The 16,112-nt window shown below is 43.9% G+C and overlaps 1 protein-coding gene across 1 annotated transcript in view; it reads left to right on the forward strand.

The window, feature by feature from the left end:
* Positions 1-16,112, forward strand: part of LOC311430552 (uncharacterized protein) — a 117,413-nt gene that overhangs the window by 43,474 nt on the left and 57,827 nt on the right. The window contains exons 19-38 of the mRNA XM_084507256.1: positions 42-188; positions 661-780; positions 3,935-4,081; positions 4,229-4,429; positions 4,762-4,901; positions 5,417-5,540; positions 6,826-6,969; positions 7,257-7,447; positions 7,658-7,789; positions 8,175-8,249; positions 8,541-8,621; positions 8,712-8,738; positions 9,568-9,612; positions 10,378-10,446; positions 10,565-10,660; positions 11,166-11,192; positions 11,421-11,474; positions 12,843-12,914; positions 13,498-13,557; positions 13,763-13,798. Of these exons, the coding sequence (XP_084363382.1) occupies positions 42-188; positions 661-780; positions 3,935-4,081; positions 4,229-4,429; positions 4,762-4,901; positions 5,417-5,540; positions 6,826-6,969; positions 7,257-7,447; positions 7,658-7,789; positions 8,175-8,249; positions 8,541-8,621; positions 8,712-8,738; positions 9,568-9,612; positions 10,378-10,446; positions 10,565-10,660; positions 11,166-11,192; positions 11,421-11,474; positions 12,843-12,914; positions 13,498-13,557; positions 13,763-13,798 (1,988 nt within the window). The remainder of the gene's footprint in view (positions 1-41; positions 189-660; positions 781-3,934; positions 4,082-4,228; positions 4,430-4,761; positions 4,902-5,416; positions 5,541-6,825; positions 6,970-7,256; positions 7,448-7,657; positions 7,790-8,174; positions 8,250-8,540; positions 8,622-8,711; positions 8,739-9,567; positions 9,613-10,377; positions 10,447-10,564; positions 10,661-11,165; positions 11,193-11,420; positions 11,475-12,842; positions 12,915-13,497; positions 13,558-13,762; positions 13,799-16,112) is intronic.

Consider the following 16,112-nt stretch of genomic DNA (forward strand, 5'->3'; position numbering starts at 1 on the left):
CATTGTGTGTTTTTTTTTGGTGTGGCTGCAATTTTTGTTAGGTGGCTTGGAAACCTCACAGCTGGTTGAAGCAGAGACCATCTCGTTCACAATCCCCAGTCTGAAGGAGGGCACAACCTATACTGTCTGCGTGTCTGCAGTGATTGGGGGCCAGGAGGGAAGCCCCACGCTCCTCACAGCCAAAACCTGTGAGTATAGAGACCACCGAGGGGGGACAAGGGCAGTGCCAAGATTTCCAATGGTTATTTGCTAAAATGCCACCAATTCCCACTATCAAAGGATCTTACCTGCCTCAGCTTTCTGGAAAACCCTTAAAGTGCTGCAGGGACTCCTTCGTCTCATCAGAAACACAATAGCTAAGGAGGTAAAAAAGACTCTGAAAACTGGTCATGAGCTAAGGAATATTTCTAATAAGGGATATTTAAGGGATATTTACCCTGGGGCAGATATCATCATTCACCAGCATCTGGAGCTGTGGACAAGTGGAGCAGAGTTGTGCTTCATGCTCATCGTTTCTATTTGGACTTTTTGCCTTTCATTTCAGTGGGGCCTGGATCAGAGTCTCCCAAAAGAGATGCATCTCTTTCATTTCAGCACAGTCAAGCCCTTGGTAGGAGCTTCTACCCTTCCTGACCTTGCTTTCTTTCTCTTTTCCAACAGTGGATTTACCCAAAGTGACCGAGTTCACGGTGCAGGAAGCTGCAGAAACCAGTGTTTTGCTGACTTGGGCGGCTGTTCCTGATGCATCCACGTACCTATTAACGTGGCGCTTGTCCTCAGGTAACCATTTTTGGTGGGGAAAGGAAGATGGTTTGTAATTTGGAACCCTCCATCTTGAGTTGCCCCATCACCCAAGAGGATCTGAGGATGGACCATGGACAAGTCTGGCTTACCTTGTGGTGTGTTCAATTCAGTACTTGGTCTTAGAGCCAGCTGATGCAGCAGAAGATGCAAGGGGTGGGTAATAAAGGGGAAATTTCTTTCCAACACCAGCCTTAAGTGGCTGTTGATTCCTTCTAATATCATGACTATTATTTCCAAGTGCTTCCCAGTTTGGCCAGGGTTAAATGATGCTGTTGTTGATGGCATCACTGCTGACCCCATCTGGACATGAAAACAGAGGTTTGACTCTGAAGGTATTCCATGAACCATATCCATTAATCTCAGTTTCATTTGGGTGAAAAATAGAGGGAAAAAAGAAAACTGTGTCATTGAGGAGGTTCACAAGATGATCGATGTGACCATTGCAAAATCCTCAGAGGAAGAAAACAGAGAAGTAAACATTGCTTAGGAAAAAAAAAAAAAAAAAAAAAAAAAAAAAAAAAGCCTGATTGGCATTATCATTTTCTCTTCCTCTAGAGGCCCTGCTACTACAGCAGGAAGAGTTGCAGTGAATCAAAAAAAGGCTGGTTTTGCCATCCATAAAGCCTTAATTCTTATCATTTTAAGACCTTTACTATATAGTAAAGAACTTTTAAATCTTTCCTAATCATTGCTCACAGTTTTTAGTGTATGGTATGTTTTCTTTTTCAGTTGATTTGGCCTTACTGAGTTTTACTGTTTTAAGGTACCAGCTATATTTATTTATTTTTTTTCCTGGAGTGGGCTTAAACCTCTTTGGATGTAACAAGTTTCCTGTCATTGTTGCTTCAGCCACTAACTTTTTTGCTAGGGATCAGTTCATCTTCACAAGTCAATAAGAAAAACGTGTGATGCAATTCCCCTGTGCTCCCTGCAGTGCTTTTTGAGTTACCAGGTCATCAGCTTTAATTTTTCTAATTCCAAGGACGTTTTGGTATTGGCAGCTTAAGACTTGCTGCATATGTCACTCAGGATGAAGTCTCCTGTGATAACATCATTTTTTTGCTCTACATATTATAGGTAAGTGATTAGGGAACTGAACATTCAGCTCTCTAGGGTGACTTAAGTGATCTAATGCAACTGTTCCTCTCCTGTGCCATGCTGTTAAAATATCGATCTGTAAGTATTCAAAAATCATTGGTTTCAGAGTTGTCAGGGGCTCAGAAATGGATAATACCACATCTGACAGTCCCACTGTGCCCTCACTCAATCGATCCTTCTGAAATAGGTTTATAACTATTGATTTAACATTACAATCAGATGAATCTTGCCACTGAGTTTCAATAGTACCAACAAGATCAAATTTATGCTCATAAGTGAGTAATTCCAATTTCTCTTGTTTAATTATCCAGGCTGCCAGCATGAGTGTATAAAGGCAATTAAGAATTTTGTCTTTTTTTTTTTTTTTTTTCTCTGCCTGCCTTGATTAATTTTCTTCTCAGCAACTTGCTTTTTTGCTAAATGAATTCTCATTCATTGCCCATTTCCCTTGCTCCCTTTTCAAGCTCACTTAATGCCCTCCTCCCTACCTGCCTACCCTCACCAGCCTGCCCTGTAAAAGACTGGGTCCTCTTCTACTCAGCTGGAGGTCATCCCAGCTGTAGATCTCCTCATTTTACATAAAACCAGCCCCATACATTTCAATGGGGCTCCATTAAGAGCCAGTCTTCATCCCCCCAGTGACACTAGGGACCTTGGAGAAGTTCACCTAGATCTTGCCCTCCTCCTTCTTCTTTCTAGCTTCTCTTGACTGTTCTTAGACCACCAAAGCCACTTTTTTTGCATCCACTCAATCAACATCCAGAGGCTCGTTTAATCGTGCAGTTGCTCCTTGACCCTCACATCTCTTGTCCCTTGCAAAGCATTTCACTCTTCTTCGAAAACTGTCTCCAGCAAAGACCATCTGCCTTCTTCAGTGGTTGCAGACCTCTTCCTGCATGTGCTTGGCAGCCTTGTGCTGTGCATCCCATCCTGGGTATGATCCAGGTGTTTCCTGCCTCTGTCCACCAACAAAGTCTTCTGCTTGTCCAGAGCATGAACACGGTAACCAAACACTTTCTGATTGTGGGAAACATCATGTGAAACAGAGGGTTTTAGTGCTACACAGTGGCACAGAGGAAAAGGAAAAGTAGCTAAATTTACCTCTTTGGGGGTATTAAGCAGGGGTGAGGAGTGGGCTGCCTTAGATCTGTCTCAGCAGAGCTGTCAGCTTATGTTTCTCTTCAGGCAGATCTCTTCAGGCAGAATAACAAGTCATCTATGATAATTATTATCTTGAGTTGCCTACCCAAATGGAGAGGAACAGAAGATTTTCAGTCAAATTACAAGAGGGAATAATATATATATATAAGTATATATATATATATTTAAAGGAAGAAAACATCCCTTCCAAAATTTATTCTGGGGTAATGAAGAACATTCAATAAAGTTGAAACAAGTTATTTACAACAATTGAATTTATTTCCCTAGAAACTAACGTTCTTTTCTTTTAAGAGAAAATGCTATTTCAGAATGAAAAGGTACAAGTTTCACTTTGAGCAATGTCAAAACTCATCATTCAGTATTTCCAAAATAACACACTTTTAAAATGTCAAAACATTGTTATGACATTTTCACAGATTTTTCCTATCACTTTGAAGCAAAACTATCTATTGTATGCAGTCAGTTTTCTCAAGTTATGTTTATTTCTATTTTACAGCAAGCTTTCTATTCATTAACAAAAAGAATCCTGTTTCTATACGTGCCAGCGTTTGCAAACCATAATTAATGTTCCTTCATTGGATGGTCACAGAGCTCAGTGCCTGGACCAAATGCCCTCTCTAAACATTTGCACAAACATCAGGCTTTATTCCATCCCTCTCAACTTCAGAGAGATGCAAACAACCTTATTTCAGCTGGTTTAGGGCCTGACCATTGCAGCTTGCAAATCCATTTTACCATGCCCAAAACTCATCTGCTTCTCAAGCTCCTGTTTGCCAAAGGTGATGTCAGTAACAGATGGGATGCTCCTGACATTGGATTTTCTTGAGCTTCTCTGCCTCTCAGTTAATGCATGTTTCTTCCTTTTTTCCAGATTCTGATCTTTCCCTGGAACTGTTATCAGCAGCTTCAAGATCATACCGAGTGACAGGACTGAGCTCCAAGGAGATGTATTTGTTTTCCATAAGGCCAGTCTTTGGAAATACAGAGGGACCAGAGACAACACTCACTGCACAAACAGGTATGAAGGCAGGAAGGTTATGGTGTAGTTTTTCCTAGGTAGCTGCTATTGAGGCTAATTTCTTGTCTTCTCTACCCTTGTGGTGTTTTACACCATAACTAAGAGGGGGTTAACAAATATCTTTTCCTCTTTTCCCTCTTGCTGCAGGACCTCACACAGATTCACCTGCACTGGTCTCTCCCATGACTTCTGCAAAATTGGCTGCAATGAGATCCCCAACCACAGCTCCTAGCAATGTGAGGACCACTCCTTTCCCACTAGCCACGGCTACAACATTAGCACCAACCCCAGACACCCTGCCAGCAACCACCACAGCGTCTGCACCGCTGACAACTCTCCCTGGGCCAAGTGAGTGTGCATCTGTGTGTGATTTGATGATGATGATGAAGGGGGTCAAACCACCAGAAATCATGGTCTTCTCTGGTGTCAGGAGCTAAAATTAATCTTTGTTTGCTGAGAAGTGAGAATGACCAGCGTTGGGGAAATGAATAAAGCATATATCATGCAATTAAGCTCTCAGCTCTATCCTTGGGGGGTGAAGGTGCTGACTGCTCACTCAATGACACTTGGCATCACAGAAGATGCCCATGCCTGGATTTGTTTTATTGTTCTCAGCACAAAGAAACATGATGCTCCTTTAGGACCACACAGCTCACAGAGATTCTCTCTTTCCTCCGCAGTCTGTGGCAAGTTCAAAGCAGACGTTGGGTTCTTGGTGGATGAATCCTCAAGTATTGGCCAGAGCAATTTCAACAAAGTGAAGGATTTCCTCTTCCGAATCGTTTCCTATTTCCCTAAGATTGGGCCAGAAGGGACACAGGCAAGAATCTGTTCTTCTGTTTCCTGAACGTGTTTTCCTTCCAAGTGTTTGCCTGTTGCTCACCTCTGCAATGACAGCAGTCTGCTCACTCATGTTGAGGTTCAGAGAGGATAAGCACTTTGCCTAAAGGTAATTTAGTTCAGGAGGGATGCATGCTGCCATGGGAGATCCTGCACCAGGAGATGCTTCCACCCAGCTGTGAGCTGCCAGAATTGTACTTCCCTTTGGTTCTGTGCTCTATCTACCAGCCTGTGCAGAAATTTCTGATGCCCTAGAGAGCAGAAAATAGCACTTTGCCCTTGCTGAAGCACCTGAATTGTGCCCTATGTGTCATCTGCCAGCCTGACAGATGTTTTTGTGCCTGTTTTTAGTCTGTAAGAAACTCAGCCTCATTCCACTTCTGTTGCAATGCAACTGTTTGTGTTATCAAGGAGATTTATTGAGTGATGGCACCTTTGCTTTGTGCCTGATCCCTCCACATTTCTTCTCTCCCCTGCCTCCCTTTTCTTTGCCAGGTTGCTTTCGCACAGTACAGCGAGGAGCCCAGGGCAGCCTTCCACTTCAACCAGCACCAGGACCGCAACAGCGCCCTGAAAGCCATCAAGGAGCTGCACTACGCTGGAGGCAACACAAAAACAGGTGTGCAAGTGCAAGCCCACATGTGGGGTAGAAAGTTATGGTCCAAAGTTCTGTAAAATCTGACAACAGACAGTTGAATTTGGTTTTATTCCCAGGGATGGCCTGTCCAACCAGCCTGGTGTCCTTTATCCGTGTCCTAGTTTTGCTACTGGGTTTCTCTTTGTTTTTTTATAACCTTGCCTACACTTAAGGGAGGTTTTTATACCTGGCTTGGAGATCAAGCCCATAAACATTAGATAAGGATAGTTGATGCTGAAGCATCCTTATTACCCACTCAATGCACATTCTAATCAGTAAATGCCAATGGTTATTGCCTTGTTACCCTAACAACAAAACAATGTACCTGGTCCTATTTTTATGGAGTGTCATCGCATAAATGTCCTTTGTTTCCCTCTGTTGTACAAATAACACAGCTCTTCATCAGCTCAGCATCTCAGAAATGCAGACACTTGTCTTACAGAGTTAAAAACCCACAGAGCACTTTCCACCTACTCATTCCCAGAAGGATGGTGGGGTATTCCTGCTTCCCCCAAGTTACATGAGCAGTAATCTTAAACTGAAGATAGTTAGTTTTAACTTTATCGTTTTTAAGTGGCCCACCTAAATATCTTCCAGTCAGTCAATGTAAGGGGAAGCATTGAGGAACCCATATATGTTAAATGAAGGCTTGTGTACCTCATCCTGGCTTAGTGGTATTGGTTAGCAACACAGAGAAATTGGGCTGGTCAGAATACAAGAATTTGGACAGGACTGGTTAGAGTAAGTGGGTGTGAAACAGGTCAGATTGCAAATTCTTAGGTAAACTTTCTTCTGGTCCCTTTTTTTTTTTTTTTTGGAGTTTGTGTCAATGAAGACATTTTACTGCTCATAGGAGACTTTCTATGCTGTTTTGGGGTTTCTTAACCATTTCAGTTTTGGGGGAGGGTTCTTTAGGAAACTCTCCTGATCTTTCTAAAGAAATTTGGAAATGGGAATTCTGTGATTTTTTTCCCTAAAATGTAGTGAAAAAAATGCTTCAAATCTGCTAAACATCTTTTTTCCTTTTCCAAAACAGAAACTGCTGAAATCAACCTGAACAATTTCATCCAATCTCATTTATTGCTGTCTTCCCTCAAAAAGCATTGGCCCATGCTAGGGTCTACAATCTATTTATGGGGCCACACAGCATAACTTTTTTCCCCCATGCATGGAAGAGGCCCCACAGGTCCCCCCTGTAGACCGTGTTAGGAAACCTACAGAAGTGTTATTCTGTAGGTTTACATCTTGCCTTTCTATGTTTGCCCAGCTCGTGGTATAACCTACATGCTAAAGGAGATATTTCAGTCCTCCAGAGGGATGAGACCTGAGTTTCCTCACATGCTGGTGCTTGTGACTGATGGGCAATCCCAGGACGATGTGTTGCCACCAGCCAGAGTAGCCCATGCTTTGGGTAAGAATTGCCCTATTGTGTTTCCCTAGAGCCTTGGTTCTCCTTCATGTACAGAGGAGGCTGAATTTCCAGAGGGTTGAAGGTTACTCCACTCGTGCATTTTGAGTGCATCATTTGCTTTCTTCACTTCTTCACCCTTTCTTCTTCCTGTTCCTAGTTTGAGTGTCTTGATTTTGCTATAACTCACACACACTGCTGTCAGTGAGTTCTCTCAGGACAAGTGGAGTGAGGGTTTGGACACTGATCTCAGACATTTCTGCTTCCACTGAAAGAGTGATGTGTTTCAGGAATCCGCATCATTGCTGTGGGTGTCTCAGGAGCCGACCCTGCTGAGCTCAACAGCATCTTGCTGCAGCAAAACCTCCAGAATGTTTTCTACATCAGCACATTTGACGACTTCCCCCAGATCCTCCGAGAGCTGATAGAAGTCATTTGCTCTGATCCTCAACCTTCAGGGGCCCAGTTGCCTAGTGGGGAGGTGAGCTGCTTCATCCCCTCCTCTAACTCTGGTCTTTGGAAAGGATGTGAGCTTGTCTGTAGTTACCTCCAACAGTAATATGGTTATTTGAATGAAAAGGTTGGTGGTGTAAAAGCACAGTAACCTCCTGAGACATGTTGAGGGACAATTTTTGATGTCTGGCCCCAAAACCTGGAGGATCACTAATGTAACTTGAACTCCATGATGCAGGTTGCCACACATGAGGCCAACAAGCAGCTGCCGTTTGATGACACGGAGAGCAAGCTACACCCTCCCGCCCCATCATCAGCTCAACCACACCTCCAAAAAGGAGAGGAAGCTTGTGGTCCCTGGTGCCTGAAGGTAAGAATTTGTTCACTGATTCAGGGGAATATATTTCAGAAAAACATCTTGCTCACTGCTTTGGACAGGTGATTAGGTTCTCCATCCTGTTCTCCAAATTTCAGTGCAAACTGAAGACACTATAAACAATACATAGAATCATAGAATCATCTAGGTTGGCAAAGACCTTCAAGATCACCACGTCCAACCATCAACCTGACCTACTGAGTGTCACTACTAAATCGTGTCCCTTAGTGAGGAAATGAATCAGTCTCCTAGGTGGTCAACCTTGCTTCTGTTGCATAAGACAAGGGGTATGCTAGTCAGCACTTCATGGTCAGTCTGGTTTGTGTTTGGTGGATAATGATTTTCTGATCATCTCTTCTATTTTTCTTTTCCTTTCAAGAGCTTCAGGGGCTCACCAACTCGTGGAGGCTACGACTCATATGGATTTGTTATGAAGGGAGAGAAAGGAGAGAGGGTGAGTCCATTTTCACGAACCATCCACTTGGTTATACAACTAAATTATTAGTAACAATGAAGAGATCTAGCAAAGAATCATCCTCAGATCTTTTATGCTGGTGTTTTGATATATGCTGCTTCATGCTGGCTTTGAAAATCAGGCAAAAAGGAAAAGATGCATATGTGTATGTGTATGTGCTGGCAATGGAGGATTCCCTGAAGCAGTGCAGAAAGCTAGTGCTGCATGAAAGTGTTTGGATTTGCAGGTCTGGAGCCATAACTTGCATACTATTACTTTCTACATGTTTAGGGCCTGCCTGGGAAGGATGGCATTCCTGGGCTGCCGGGTAGGCCAGGGAGGACAGGTCCTCCTGGTCCCCCAGGGCTCATGGTATGTATTTGTTTTAACGAACTCAGTCAAAGTGGCATTTAACGGAGCAGTCAGCATGGCTCTCAAGTCTCTCTCTCTCCTGTTTTGCAGGGACTCCCTGGCATCCAAGGTGATATCGTAAGTATATTGAATGCAGCAAATGTCATCAATGCAGCGGGACCCTAAAGCTTTGCTTTCCAAGCTTTTCAAAGGCCCGTAGTGCTGAGCAGGACAGGAGGCCCCAAGTGGCACATTCTATTTTTTTGTCACCAGACAGCTCCAGACCAAGACAAGGAAGTCTGTTAGCTCTTTCTTTCTTTCTTTCTTTCTTTCTTTCTTTCTTTCTTTCTTTCTTTCTTTCTTTCTTTCTTTCTTTCTTTCTTTCTTTCTTTCTTTCTTTCTTTCTTTCTTTCTTTCTTTCTTTCTTTTTTCAATTTATTTCGTTTTTTCTTTTTTTCTTTTTCTGGGTTCTGTGTCTCCTGCCAAGACTCTCACTTCTGACTGTGAACTGGAGTCAGCCACTCAGATTTCCTTCTTCTCAGAGATCTGGCCAATACTGCAGTACAACACAGGCATATTTCTAGCCAAGTAACCCTCAGTGAAATAGAAATCTCCAGAAAAAAGGCCAAGGACTGTGAACTCTGCCTTCAGTGATATACCCGTCCTACTGCATTATCACCAGCAGCATCATAGCTCACAGACTTCCCATATGAAAATTGTTCATGCAACTATTCATACCAATGCTTGGAAAATATGTGTAGGCAGATGAGCCTTTGGCCCTGTGGATGACACATATATGATTCTCATCATTGTTGGGACCAAAACCCACATCTAGGAACCTCTTCACATGACTACTTAAAAACTGAATGAGGTTTTATAAGAGGTCGGTCTGTGACTTGAACATCCCACAGTGATATCTTGTGGGTGCTTTGTTTTTTAACGCCATGTGATTTATCTTTAATTCCAGGGAGCTCCTGGCTATCCAGGACCAGTGGGGCCAAAAGGAGACCGAGTGAGTTTCACTCTTGGGATTGACTGGGAAAAAAAATAAAATATATCTTGCTCTCTTTTCTTATTTCTAAGCATTTGCACAGTGATTTGTGATTTCATATTCATAATATGTGAATATGAAGTTCTGAACTATTCATAACTAACCCTCCTACACCACTAGTTTTTTTTTTTCTTAGGGGTTTGTCCTTCAGCTTTGCTAGGAGGCATTTAAAGCCTCTGTGGAGAAAACTGCTCCGTTATTATTGCAGGTTCTTGGGACATTTCATTTTTTTTCAGAAACAGGTTGGGTCATTCTGCATTTTGGAGTTCCCCTATGAAGAAGTCTGTTTGTTCACTTTTAGGACACAGAAAGATAAGGCTTAAGACCAGTTGTAGACACTTCCTAGGAGCAGTCCTCCTGTCCGTCCATCATCCCCAAATGCACATTTCTCCTCCTTCCTTGCATGGACCCAAGATGTCTGTATGGCTACACAATGCCCTGGATCAGAGAACAAATCCTGCTGAAGGCCAACCCCCATTTTTTTTCCCCAGGATTAATTTTCTGCCATGCCAGTGAGCAGAACTCACGGCACAGCCTTGTGGTTTCTAGTACCTCTAAAAGAGTTACTGAAACCAAGTGGTTTGGTTTTGCAGTGTAGAGAGGTGCATGTCTTTCAGGGGCTGCTTGGTTTAAAGTTTGCTTATTGCCTCTAAATCACGAAACTGCCTGTTTTTGCCTGGACATTCCAGCACAACTGAACATGTTTCCTCCTCTTCTTGCACACAGGGCGAACCAGGCTATGTCCTGGGAGGAGTGGAGGTGATTCCCGGCCGAAACGGGCAGCCTGGCCCCCCTGTGAGTATTGTACCCCCGGTGTGCTGAGCCCTTCAGCCTCTATGGCACTGACAGAGCAGCAAAGGGAGCTGTGAGGGAGCCCACATCCCTCTCTCCCCTCTCTTTTTTGTTGTTGCAGGGACAGAAAGGACAGCCGGGGGTTCCTGGGGTAGCAGGACCGCCAGGTTTACCAGGCTTACCAGGGCCACAGGGGCCACCAGGTATCTCCATCAAGGTGAGGAAGATTATTTGTAGCATGGCTCTGTGATGTTGTGTCACACAGGGGGGGAACCTGGCATAGCCCAGCGTCCCTAGACCCTCTGTTCACTCAAGAGCCCTAAGACTTTTACATCTCCAGGTCCATACAAAGGTTGTTCAGTGGCTGGAGTGAAATCCTTGGGATCACTTCTGCTGTGCACAGCTAAAATAGGACTGATGGTTGTTGCCAAATGTCCCCTTGCACTGGAGGATGTAAAAAAGTCTCAGTAGAAAACAAGAGACCTCAATTCCACTCCAGTCTGCCCTAAGGCGGTTTTGACATCTAATTTTGCAAGTTGAGGAGTCTAAAGCATGAAAGATAACAGACACCTCTGCTAAATCTCTGCTTTCCCTTGGAGGTAGGGGTTTTGGTCTCTGGGGTTGTCAGCCTGCAGGAGCTTTTGGCCATGACCTAAATTTAGAGAGGAACCCCTCTCTAAATTACCAGGCTGCACTAATACTCCTTGTCATTTTTGTTTCAGGGTGAACCAGGGGATTCGGGTATCAGAGTAAGTACCTGAGACTGACTTTCACTTTACCAGGTGATGGCAAGGCTTTATTATTATTATTATCATCATAGTTACTATCACCATCATCATTATTATCATTATTATTATTATTATTATTATTATTTCTAAGCTGCCCAATAGGCTCTGTTTTCAATACTTACCAGATGCCCATCAACACCCAAAAGGGTTGCTGGGACAGATGGTGAGACTGTTCTGTGCTTCACATAGGGCCCTCGTGGGAGGAACGGCCTCAAAGGGGACCGAGGAGGCACGGGAGAGCCGGTGAGTTGTCCACCGATGGCCAGTGGCTGCAGAAATTTCACTGGCCATGGTGGGAAGGGGCTGTTGGCCTGGGGACACCTGCTGCCACTTGGGGCGGGTGTAGTGGGACAATGTTTGCTGCCAGCTCTTATCAGCCGTCACTCTGAGATGCTTTGCTCTGCTGATGAGGGCTGGCAGATTAAGCATGGTCAGTTAAGCATTTCTCACTTTGTCAGCTTCATCCTGCTGACCCATCACTCACCAATAGCCAAAAGGAAAATGTTAGAAAGTCAACAAAGTCACAAGATCACAGCCACTCGTTTTGCTAAAAGCAAGGACATGCTCATCCTCATGGCACAGAGCAAAGCAGTAGGAATTGTGTCCATCACCATGCTTGCCATGATGACAAACCCTTGGGTATAGTCAATTGTGTTGGCAGATGATAGCAAATATTGCTTGATGAAGGTTGCTCCAAAGTGGCAGTGATTCCACCTTGAACCCCTCCTGTCCCCATCACCCAGGGAGCAGCTCAGTGCAACCCTGCTCCTTCCAACATCCCAAATCCGACCCCTGCCCCTGTCTGAGGAGGGCAGAGAAGTCTGGAGTAGGTCCAGAGGAGGGCATGAAGGTGGATTAAGAGAGTGGATCAAAAGTGTAGGACAGTAAATGAACTGAGCTGGTGGCAGATTCGAGAAAACCAAAAGGATGGTTCTTCACACAAGAAGTCCCACAAGGATATTTGCAGTATTGGAAGGGAAAAAAGGAAAGTAGTCCATGGAGGGCTACTAAGGATAATTAAACCTTGTCTGGTTTGGGAAGTCCCTGCATTACAAATGATTCAAGCCTGAGAGATTACTCAGGGACTTTATGCATCTCCTGTTTTTACATCCTTCCCAAGGTGCCTATTGCTGTCCATCATCATACACAAGTGCTTTTTTTGTAACCTTTACCCTACTGCAGAGCTATATCCCATAGACCAGACATTTCCTTATTTCAGTCTTTACCACTTCTACATCAGCAGCATTACTGGGATCACCCTCTTCCAGTAACACAGCCTTGAAGTGCCACTGCAGAAGGCACCCACTGCCAAATCAACACAAGCACCCAACCTCTATCTTCCCATATAACAAGCAAAAACATCTGATTTTCTTTTCCTGAGTGAGGACAATGATCCATAGTCTATTTTGGGGAGGGCAGGAAGGGGAGACATTTTGGGTCTAAATAAACATCTCTGTAAATGCTCAGTTGCAAAGAAACCAATAAGCCAGACTCGTCAGGAAACACATTTCTCTGTTTGTGTTTCTGCAGACTTAATAAATCTTCTCTTTAGTACATTTGGTAACAAACAGTTTGGAAGAAAAAGATTTGATGATGTCTCTTCTTTTCCAGGGGAAACCTGGCTTGCCAGGCCCTGTAGGACTGGATGGTGTTCCTGGACTGCCTGGACCACGTGGAGAAAAGGTCATTACTCGTACCTGATGTTTGCAGGATCCATCATCCCAAGGGGGAGCTGAGAATAACTGAGGCAAAGTAATATCAGGGTAGAATAACTGCAAATAGTGGAGGCATGTCGGGATTTTCCCCTACTCCCCTCCACTCCCTGCTCATATGTGTTCAAGTTCATGCATGGTGGGGGAGATGCTCCACCTCCATCCAAGCCCTTGTATTCCTCCCAGTCTTCTTGCTTCCACCCAGTGGAAGATCTCTGCAGTTCCTGCTGTCAGGAATGGTTTTTCCTCCCAAGCCCTGCAATCTTCCTGTCCCCTGGATGGGGCTGCTCCTCTGAATCCCCCATCCTGCTTCAAATAGTCACTGAAAATATCCACAGACCCTTGTTTTCAATTCTCTCCTCCCAGTCGCTGTTTGCATCTTGCACTGGCTGGGCATTTATTTTAGTTAAATGGCTACAGAGCAAATTTCTCCCCTCCTCCTTTGCAGGGTGGTTAGGACCAGAGCTTGGAAGCAGGTTGCAGTGTAGGATGTATCTTACTTTGCAGTCTGGGGATTCAGCTCTCCTGAGCACAATGCTGTGCTTACCTTGCAGGGGATGGCAGGAACTGGCATTCCTGGCACTGCTGGCTCGAAGGGGGAAGAAGGAGAGCAGGTGGGTGGCCTTTCTGCAGTGACACATCTGCTGAAGTCCCCTTAGAGGGCTCAGTGTCTTCCAAAGTCTCCTCCAGGACCTTTCCTCTAGCTTCTCCTTGGTGGGTACAACCCGTGGTTTCGAAGGAAAGGGACAAAGAAGGGAAGACTTGGGCTTTTAAAGCTTGAGTTTTCACTGTTTCATTTTCTATTTTATTTTTTTTTAGGGGGCGATGGGCCCTCCAGGAGTACCAGGTCCAAAGGTGGGTACTGAAACCCTGAACCTGAGTCACTGTGCTTGATACTCAGGTGCCAAGGGATGTATCCAGCCCTAACCATCATCATGGGCTGTAGGAACATTGACCCCTTCCTTGAAAGCAAGGAAAGGGAATAATTCTGTGCATCAGCAGTCATTGGCCTGTGGAAGTCATTGCTGTGGGATGTTGCAGAGACCTGGAATGGCAGTGAGAGGCACTATCTCAATAATATAATAAATGCCATTTTTTTTGTGGCCAGGGAGAACCTGCAGAACTGTAACAGCCACTGTTAAACGTGTTTTGGGAGGAACATGAACTCTCATGCACCAGGGTTAATCCCAGCTCTGATGGGATGAGGAGGGATGAAGATGTGAGGAGCAGATTGCCTGACATCTGCATTTCAGGCACCTTCCTCTGAACCATCAGGAGATTCTCCTGAGCTGGGAGAAAAGTCTCTAAATTCAGGTTTGAGTGGCTTTTTGCATCTTCCTGAAGCATCCAACTTCAGCTCACGCTGGAAGTTGACACTAGAGCAAGACTGAAGTCCTGGGCACCAAATTTTCAGCAATTTTCATCTCAGGAGATCTGAATTTCTCTGGCACAGAAAGCACCAGGCATGGGCTTAGGTGGTACAAAAGCCATCTCAGCACCATCCCAGGTTGGTACAGCTCTTGGAAGAGCAACCACATAGGATTGAGTTGCACTGCTCTCTGCACGTCCCCTTCTCCAGGTAACTCAGGTTATACTTGGAGTGACTGCTGATGCCCGAAGGAATATGAGCCACTGATTTATTTCAGGTCTGATAAAGTTAAAAAAAAAAAAATCCATGTTGACCCCAAAAGAACTTATTGTCATACTTCCAGGAGAGGTGAAAAATAGGGGAAAAAATATAATATTCAAGGAAATGTTTCATTGGCCTGAAACAAAATATTTTGCTCTCCTTTGCAACGGTCTTTTTTTTTTTTAACCTTCATAAAATGGAGATGGGTCTTAAATCCGTGAGGCCTTTGCAAGTGGTAACAGACAGTTTGCTGCTCATGTGTTGTTCTTCATGAGAGAAAAGACCTCCTTGAACTGCACAGACCTGTGAAACGTGGGTCTGTGGCCAGGTATTTCAATGAGAAAGTGCAAATTTTGGCAGGGTGCTCACCAGTGGGGTAATTGGTGATGTTGGCCATACACTTATGAGCTCTTTCTGAGATGAAATCAGAGGGTGCAGAAGGCAATCACTGCTGCTCTCCTTCATCCAGGGTGAACCGGGACCACCTGGGAGTGGAGAACCAATTGAGCCAAGGATGTGCCTCCAAATTAATCAATTCAGAAGAAAGTTTTTCTAAACGAAGATTTTAATAAATACATAAATAAATAAACTTATATGTAAATATAATGTATTATATGTACATATGACTTACTTATATGTAAATATAAGCTCCAGTCCTGCACATTTTCTATGCAGTAAACTTCAGCTTTTCCAAGAGGCTGTCTCATCTTGAGCTCTCAAGCTCCTTGGGAGGAAACAGTCTGATCAAGCTCAGGATGGTCTATATATATACCAATAATAATATATGCATATGTATATTATATTAGGTAGTAAATGGTCATGATATAACTATCTAGTATATAGTAACTGTATATTATAATATACATGCAGTTTAGTATTAGGCATTATATTTAAAGTATAGATAAGAACGTGCTTGATTATACAATGTCTTAATTATAAATATAAATTGTAAATAATAGAGGTATTTAAAATAACATACAATGCATAAATACATGGACTACATATATAATTTATGATATATCCCATATGTGATATATATATATGTAAGAAAATCTTAATTTTCCTTTAATTTTTTACTTGCTTTCCCCATGGCTTTCACAACCTCCAGTGGAAGGACCATGCTCAGCACGCTCTACTGCAGCATGTGAACTTTCAGGCTGATCCTGCTCTGCCAGCGGAGCCTAATCTTAACAAAAGCATCTTCTGTTTTTCAGGGTAACAAAGGGCAAGGTGGTGTTAAAGGGGAAAAGGTGAGACTGGGCAGCACTGGATAGCACAGCAGGAGGGAATCAGCCCTGGCTCCATATTCAGGCTCAGAACAGAGCAGCTGAGATATCAGGTTGGGGATCCAGGGAGGGAATTTGAGGTCCCCCCAAAGGCTTCTCGCAATCTGGATGTAGATGTCCAGGCCGTGTATCTATGTGCTGTGTAACCACAGAGTTCAGGAGCTTCTTGCTACTGAAGGAGCCCTTGTGCATGGGATAGACCTTGCATCAGTGGGAAATATCCTAGGCAGTTTGCAACAAGCAAACAACCCTT

The sequence above is a fragment of the Aythya ferina genome, assembly GCF_964211825.1.
Source record: "Aythya ferina genome assembly, chromosome: 1".
NCBI classification, from domain to species: domain Eukaryota; kingdom Metazoa; phylum Chordata; class Aves; order Anseriformes; family Anatidae; genus Aythya; species Aythya ferina.